This window comes from Buceros rhinoceros, unplaced genomic scaffold (assembly GCF_000710305.1).
Source record: "Buceros rhinoceros silvestris isolate BGI_N320 unplaced genomic scaffold, ASM71030v1 scaffold815, whole genome shotgun sequence".
In the NCBI taxonomy this organism is placed as follows: Eukaryota; Metazoa; Chordata; class Aves; order Bucerotiformes; family Bucerotidae; genus Buceros; species Buceros rhinoceros.
This window is the reverse complement of record NW_010414311.1, coordinates 1-8,253: the sequence shown is the minus strand read 5'-3', so window position 1 is coordinate 8,253 and position 8,253 is coordinate 1. Positions and strand designations below refer to the sequence as shown.

The following is an 8,253-nucleotide window of genomic DNA, read 5'->3' as shown; positions in this document are numbered from 1 at the left end:
GCAGCCAATGGCGGGGAGACCAGCACGGGCTGCCCGGGTTGAGTTTCGCTCCTGCTGCTTGAGAACCTTCTCCTCCTCTCTCTGTGGTGCTTTTGCGCTTTGTTCATGGGATTGGACAGGCGAACGCACTGATGGAGTCCTAGCAAGCAGGACAGTGGGTTTGGGATTCTGTCTTCAGTGCTGAGCAGCCACTTCTTGCCGTCGCTTACCACAGCCCTGGCCCTGTGACATCGCTGGGCTTTCACAGCTCCAACCCTCCTGAGCACACAGTTCATGTGGAGGTCTCTTCCGAGAGCTTCCTTCTCGCTGTCCTGAGAGGGCAGTGTATGAGGCTTCTTAATGCATGGGAGATGGGTCAGGACCAGACAAAGCAGCAGATAGAGAAAGGGCTCCATCTCTACCAGTCCAATCAGACCGAAAAGGCCCTGCGAGTCTGGATGAGGGTTTTGGAGAAGTCTGCGGATCCTGCTGGCAGGTTCCGGGTCCTGGGTTGCCTCATCACTGCTCACGCGGAGATGGGCAGATACAAAGATATGCTGAAGGTAAGGCGAACCGGAGATGAATGCGTGCTGCTGTGTCACACCTGCTGTGGAGAGCGACTGGAGATGAGGATGGGGAATGGGGGTTATTTTGTGTATAGCAGAACGTAGCAGCTGTTGAGTGCATGCTGCGGGCTGCCGTAATCGCTGTGAGGACCAGTACCTCCAGCCCACGCAGACTACCACTTCTCACTGGGTCTGGACCCTGGGGATTCCCAGGTTATTGAGGTTCTCCAGTTAATCGTGGGGACCTTTCTTGATTTGTTGCCCACGTACAGGCACACCATGCTATCAGGCTCAAGAAAAGGTATGAAAACAGGGCCTTTGCTCCACTTAAAGCTGCTTTCCCTGTGTGTGTCACTGTAAAAAGAGACCTCCCAGTGGATTCTGTAGAACAAGCAGCAGTCTTGTGGAGACATGTCTGTTCTCTTGTTGTTCAGCTGCTGTCTAATACCTAACATAGCTCTTGGATTGTTTTTTGTTATCTGTTTGCAAGGGGAAAGAGGATGCTTTTTTGGTGGGGGGTGCTGAGACACATTCCAGAAGTCTGACAGTTGAGGTCAGACAGGGGCTCCCAGTTGTTCCAGACAGCACAGAAGAAGGAAGGATGTGGGCTTGATGGAAGAGTGCTAAAAAGAAGCTGAAGTTACATTTCAAGAGCATGAGGATAAATGTGTTTGATTAAATGAACAAATAACCTGATGTGTGAATCAGAGACGTATCGGAGGATGCACAGAGAGAGCAGCAGGCAGCATTTGGGCAGTGACTCAGAATATCTGGAAGACAAGGCAAGAGGATGTTGTAATAGTCTTAAGAAATGATCCCAGCCTGAAATAGGGTCTTGCTAAAGAGCCTTGATATTCCTGTCCTGATGTTTTTGGTTGCCTCTTACTAGACTGGTAATCGTTCAGCATGTAGCACGAAACATGAAGGGGGTGCCCACATTTCACTGAGAAGCTTTTGGAAGCTTCAGGGGAGAGCGAGGGGGGAGCACATCCTCCTAGTAAACCCATGCACATGTCAAAGCCCTGTCTTAAAACCCCAAGGAAGAAGAGGGGTATTAATACACTTGGAAAACATTTGAAGAAACCCGGTTCTCATAAGTGATGTGGAATTAGACAGGCAGAAACAACAGGCTGACTGGGGAAGGGAGAAGCAAAAGAGGAAAGATGTGGCTACCTGAAGGCTTCATGGAAGACGAGAAACGGGCAAAGGCTCAGTATACCCAAACCTTAAATTGTTACCTGGGAGAAGAACAGAAAGTGGGATCAGAGAAGGAGAATTTTAGTTCTTCCCAGTATTAGGAAGGAAAAATAGCTTCAGTCAAACTGAAGATTTTATACAGCAAGTGATGAAAGACAGAGGAAGATCTTTAGCAATAAACCATTGAGAGAGGAAATAACAGAAGAGGGGTTAGAACCACAGGTGTGAAATTAACCGTGATTTTAGATGATTTTTATGATGCTCAACCTCTTTGGAGAGAAAAATTACTTCACACCAAGGAAAGAGGCTGTGGCAGTCCAGAAATAATGCAGAACTTGCACAGAGGTAAGGGAATGTGGGGAAGCGTGAGCTAATGCACGTCACTGGGTCCACCCAGCATCTCTCCTGAAGCGCCAAGGCAGCCGAGAACAGGCGGGCCCAAGCAAAGGCGAATCCCAGTGGTGGTTTTATTTTGTGAAGAATGTAAAATGTTCTAGTACCTTAAACTACTCGTGTTGCCACTTGACAAAAAGGAAGCAGTTGGTGCTTTATAATCGCTGATGAAAATTGTGACGTATTTACCTCTGCCGCCGGTGTTAACTCGAGCCAGCAGCGCACCTGGTTCGCGGCAGAACCCCAGAGACGCTGCTTGCAAGAGGCTGCAGTCCAGGAGAAAGAGACTTCAGGTTATTCAGGAAAGCTGTACGCAATGAATCCTGAAGGTTATAGAACAAAATCTCTCCAGACTGCCATTGGTTAGTAAAATTTGATGAAGGAAGTAGCTTGCTTTCCTTTATTAATAGAGTGCTTCAGTCGTGTAAGAATTGCAGAGAAAGTGGAGTAAGTTAAACCGAGTGAAAGAAAACTGAGCTGCGTTGTGTCAGATATTTCCTGCTTTGCCTGTTTCTCCTGGGGCTGCTTAACAGCTTTTCCCCAGGAACTGCCCGCCAGGTTCACCTTTCTTGCCCCAGAACTGCGTGCAGAGAGGGAGAGGTTTCTCCAGGCTGCTCACAGGCTCCTAAACCACCAGGTAACTGCTAAGGGCATGCGATGCTTCTCAGTGCCGCTGGATTCCTCTGTCCTGCTCAGGGACGAGCCACTTCTCCTGTACAGGGCACCACGCGGTGGGTGTTGAGCTGTATTTGAATCAGTCGCGCGCTTCATAAACACTGCCTTTTCTCCTTGAAGTTTGCAGTGGTCCAGATTGACACCGCTCGGGAGCTGGAAGACCCAGATTACCTTACAGAGAGCTACCTAAACCTGGCTCGCAGCAACGAGAAACTCTGTGAATTCCAGAAAACCATCTCATATTGTAAGACCTGCCTGAACATGCAGGGAACCACCGTGGGCCGGCAGCTGAACGGGCAGGTGAGCCTCAGCATGGGCAATGCCTTCCTGGGCCTCAGCACCTTCCAGAAGGCTTTGGAGTGCTTTGAGAAAGCCTTACGCTACGCACACAACAACGATGACAAGATGCTGGAGTGCCGAGTCTGCTGCAGCCTCGGGAACTTCTACGCCCAGATAAAGGTGCAGTAACCAAAGGGATGGAAGGGTGAAGCAATCGGGAAGGGTGTGAATTTCAGCTTATTTCTTTGCTGTAGAAAGAGAAGCACTGAGAGCGCCTTTGTGAGCTAGAGCCTCTTCTTTGTAAAATCACCCCGGCACACCCTCCATCACGGTACGGATGGGAGGATTAGCGTCACGTTTTACACTGCGCCGTGAAGCAGTGTGAGCATTCACGCGTGCTTAAAGATCAAACTTGGCGTTGGAGGAGATCGGTCAGAGGAGGAGATCGGTCAGAGGAGGTCCCGTCTGCACGCAGGCCTGGCAGCCAGGGGTCATGGACTCTCTGCTCCCACCCCTGCCGCAGGCACACCGCTATTGATAGGAGCAAAACCAGGTGGGAGGTGAGGGAGGGGTGACGTGCCAGTTCTCACTTCTATTACAAACAGCAGCAAATAGGTTTTCCTCACATTTTCCTCTTGAATGTTGTCACTATTGGAAGACCTCCCAACTGAAGTGCTGAAAACCACCAGTAGACTTCCCTCATAATACCAAAAATACAGAACAGAACATTGTGCTGGATCCTTTTAAGGTGTGAAATAAGTAGGGAGAAGGGGAATTTTAAAAGCTGTGGTTTCCTTTGTGCATCTTGGAGACCTAAAAAATACAAGACCTTTTTCATTTCTGCAGTCTCATGTAACTTGCTTGGGAGTGGTTTTACATATTTAGGTAACACTTTTATGTACTTCTTGTAGAATAAGATTTCTTTTTAAAGCCGTTTTAATGCAGAAAGATGCTTAAATATGAAAGTACATTAAATTATTACCTATCATGGATTTGGTGAGGCCGTGATGCTTTGCTCCTGTTTCCTGCCGTGATGGACAAGCACCCTCTTGGAGATGCTGGCTCACCATGTGGGGAACACGAGAGCTCCACACAGATGTTAAAAGCAGGGATGATGTAAGAGCAGAGAAAGTCTTCAGCCTTTGATACAGAGGAGGGCGAATGGTTCCTGCAGAGTAAAGCTGATGGCCTGCTTTATAAAATTCACTTGCTTTGTCACTGCCCCGGTGTCCTCAACCCAGAGAGCAATACAAATTCGGCCCATGGCAATCCCACACAACTAGTAAAAAGCAGCAAGTGGCAGAGGGGCAGCAGCAGCAGTTGAAAGGTGCTCAGACGCCTGCTAGCTGCTGCAGCATTAGTAAATAAGAAAAGGCAGGGTTTCCCCTGTTCTTTTTGCTTTGTTTTTGCTGTAATTGCTGTCTCTCTGCTCGTCGGCCTTACAGGACTACGAGAAAGCCTTGTTCTTCCCATGTAAAGCAGCTGAGCTGGTGAATGACTATGGGAAGGGCTGGAGCCTGAAGTACCGTGCGATGAGCCAGTACCACATGGCAGTGGCCTATCGGAAGCTGGGGCGCCTGGCAGATGCTATGGACTGCTGCGAGGTACCGGGCGCGGGCAGTGGCAGAGCTGCCAGAGGGCTCTGCCAGGGGATCTTGCCCACAGCACTGGGAGGAAGAGAGGTGCCATCGCACCCACGCTCAACTCCCAATGCTCCTGCTGCCTCCCAGTCTCGGAGCTGTGGTTTCGGTAGCCCAGGAGGCCACAAGGGTTTGGGTCTATGCACGGCCCTTGGTCGGGAACTCGTGAACAGGATTTCACTTGTTTTAAAAAGATAGTGCTATTTCTTTGAAGCTGACCTTCAGTGGCTGGGGTGCACAGTCCCAGCTCCACTGTCCTCAACAGGCTCTTTTACTGACCACAGACAATTTCTTCCAGGAGTCCATGAAGATTGCCCTGCAGCATGGTGACCGGCCCCTGCAAGCACTGTGTCTGCTGTGCTTTGCAGATATCCACCGCAGTCGCAAAGACGTGCAGGTACAGCTCTTTCGTGCCAGAAAGGGAGAGGGTGTGAAACGCAGCCTGTAGCAAAACCTGTTTTCCTCCCTGCTTCTGCAGACAGCCTTTCCTCGGTACGATTCCTCCATGAGCATCATGACAGAGATTGGAAACCGCCTGGGCCTGGTCCAGGTGCTTCTGGGCATGACCAAGTGCTGGATGACCCAGAAGGAGCTGGACAAGGTCAGCTGCAAACCTCTTTCTACAGAATTTTGTTAGACCAGATCAGAGCACGCAATCTTGTCCCGAACCATACGCCCATCAAAGTGCAGCAGAGATCTGCACCCCTTGGTTCTACCAACAGGGTCTGTTGCTTGTGCAGTTATGCTTCTCCAAATGGTCCCCGGAATTCAGCCAGGAATTTGTCACTAACTATCATCCATTCTGAGTCAGATTCTAACGAGGGAATGGTCTCATTAGTCAGTCCTGATGACTTTAAGCACTACACTGAGAAACCAGCTCCTGCCATTACAGGCAACCAGCCTGTGCTCTGAAATAGGTTCCGCTACCTACTTCCTAGCTGTGACTAAGTTCGTTGTGATAGCGATGATGTGACAGCTCGACAGCTCCACCCCGTGCTTTACAGACAGATGTGGCATCAATATCCTAGAGAATATTTGCAGGTGTATGAACCAAGACGTGAAATGGGGAAACGAAAGCAGAAAATCATTTGGGAACAGATGACGAGACAATAGAGTACCAGGGGGTGACGTCACTAGTTTTGAAGATGCTCCGGCAGCGTATGGGTGTTGACATCCAGCTGGCACCAGGCGCAGCAGACTGCACTGCAGGAACAGTACTGGGCTGCAGAATGAGCTCCTCGGAGGCTGGCCTTGAACTAGTGCAGAACAACCTGCAGAACAACAGTGCCACACCAGGAAGCTGGTTTGGGTGTAGATATGGCGAAGATTCGCCCATCACCCATAGGAGACACGAAGAATTTTAGCTCAGACAACTCACCCCAGATATTAGGGAATCAATTACGTGTCTGTCAGAAAGGACTGTCACAGCCTGCTTGTCCAAACCCCTGTGCAGTCTCAAATTCCTGTCCCCTGGACTTCTCAGCATCTCCTCCCCCGCCCACGAGCTTCACTCTGATTCTTAGTCCTGGTCATTAATTTCAGGGGGTTTCAGTAGGCAGCCGCTCTTCTAGGCGCAGCTCTCAGTGGAGTTCTACCTGCCAGCTTTCAGCTCCCGCTCCGCTCTTTTACAAGGTCCTTATCTCCAGCTGTTGCTGCCACCACAGTTCTAACACCACCACCTTTGCATTCAAAGCGCATGCTTTCATCTCATTGGGTCCTCTTCTCCTGGAAGAATAGTCATGCCAACTTATAGGGTAGAAATTTTATCATGTTCCTCCTGAAAAGTACTGCATCAGAAGGGAGACCTCTGCTTCCCCTCGGACAAATCTGAAGCAGATCTCCACAGTTCTGGAAAAGAGAGACTGCTGATCAGAACAGTGAGGAGCACTGTGGCAGCCGGGGAAAGCAGGGACTCATTTGGCATCACAGCTGCTATGCTCAGTGCTGTCCTTCAGCCTGATGAGGATGGATAGCAGCACGCTCCTACCTCACGCCGCGCGTAAGGACGATAAAGTGGCTGTGCACACAGCAGGGAGAAGAGGGAGGGGCAGGGCCTGCTGGTGGTGCTGATCGCTTTCCTCCCCCCTTGTACAAGTGAAATTGGGAGTTGCCCAACAATTACTGAGCCTGTAGGTAGGATGGGGGAAAGGCTCCTGTTGCCTGTGCCTCATCCCAGCCCCGATGAGCATGTGTGACCGAGTTTAAAGAAGTCTGTGCTCTTTCTGCTTGGGAACATCAGCCTCTGCCAGCATCATACCCCGACTTGGCACCGTGTGGCGGGAACAGAAATGTAGCTCTTTGGTTATTTGTGGTCTTTTAGAACCCAGACTTTTCTTACGGATGAACTTTTGGGAGGGGAGGGAGATCTGCCAGACAGCTGTCTCACATCTCCAGGGGTGCAGTGATGCTTGTTTATCCAGCGTCTGCTGTGTCCTTCTTCACCTCTTTCAGTTCATAATTCCCATAGGGCATTCATACGAGTCCAGGTTCGGTGTGTCAGAGCGAGAACTGACGACTGTGCTCTCCATCCACAGGCTCTGGAAAGCATTGAAAAGGCACAGGAGCTGGCAGAGGGACTAGGGTACAAGGTAGGATCCTACAGCTTCTCTTCAGCACCGTCCGTAGTCTTCTGTCAGGCAGCTTAAGCAGCCAAGCGTTAAAGTATCCAGACGTGTTATTCCTCACTGATGTGTCTGTATTACCCAGCCGGTGCTCGGGATGTGCACCATAGTGTTGAGTGGTGGGCAGTCGCACAGGTGATTGCCAGCATGCAAGTCTGGGATGTGAGGGAGGGGTCACAGTGGGACAATCAAAGGGCAGTGGGGAGCCGTCAAAATGGGTATGAAACAAGCAGAGAGCTGGAGGATAAGGGGTCTTTTCTTGAAAAGCGTTAACTGCTCTGAGCAGCAGCTGAAGTGTGTGCTGGCCGGTGGCAGGGGGAAGAGAAACACGGTCTATGTCATGGCTGGCTCACGAAAACCATCTCGATGAAAGGGCTGCAGAGTGCTCAGACCTGGCTGTCCCCCTTTTAGGATACAGAGAAGTAGGTTAATGGCAAGAAGCGCTGAGATGTCCTTATGGCTGATCCTATCCCTCAGGCAGCTGCTTTCCGCGCTGGTGTTCCTCTGGCTGGCTGATGGGGCTGTAGTGGTTTCTGCTCCTGGTGCTGGCCTGTCTTCAGCTCATTGTTCACTTTTCTTGTGTTTCTGCCCTTCATGTGCAGCTCGGCCTGCTGAAGCTCCACTGCCTGTGTGAAAGGATCTATCGCACAAAGGGGCAGCAGCGAGAACTGCGTGACCACGTAGTGAAGTTCCACGAGTGTGTGGAGGAGATGGAGCTGTACTGTGGCATGTGTGGAGAGTCCATTGGGGAAAAGAACAGCCAGCTCCAGGCGCTGCCTTGCTCCCACTTCTTCCACTTAAAGTAATGGGCTGGAAGTGCTAAAGCTGCTCGTCGCGGCACTGGGCACAGGGCGGAGCTGGTCGCGGCCAGCGCAGGGCAGTCCTCTGCATGCTCTACCCCCG

At 50.7% G+C, this 8,253-nt stretch overlaps 1 protein-coding gene across 1 annotated transcript; it reads left to right on the top strand.

Moving 5' to 3' along the window:
* The first annotated feature begins 125 nt into the window (after positions 1 to 125).
* Positions 126 to 8,156, top strand: RAPSN (receptor-associated protein of the synapse). The gene is made up of 7 exons (XM_010137033.1): positions 126 to 542; positions 2,931 to 3,269; positions 4,535 to 4,693; positions 5,028 to 5,126; positions 5,208 to 5,330; positions 7,264 to 7,317; positions 7,953 to 8,156. The coding sequence occupies exons 1-7, from the start codon at positions 327 to 329 to the stop codon at positions 8,154 to 8,156; spliced, it is 1,194 nt and encodes a 397-aa protein (XP_010135335.1). The 5' UTR covers positions 126 to 326.
* The last annotated feature ends 97 nt before the right edge of the window (positions 8,157 to 8,253 follow it).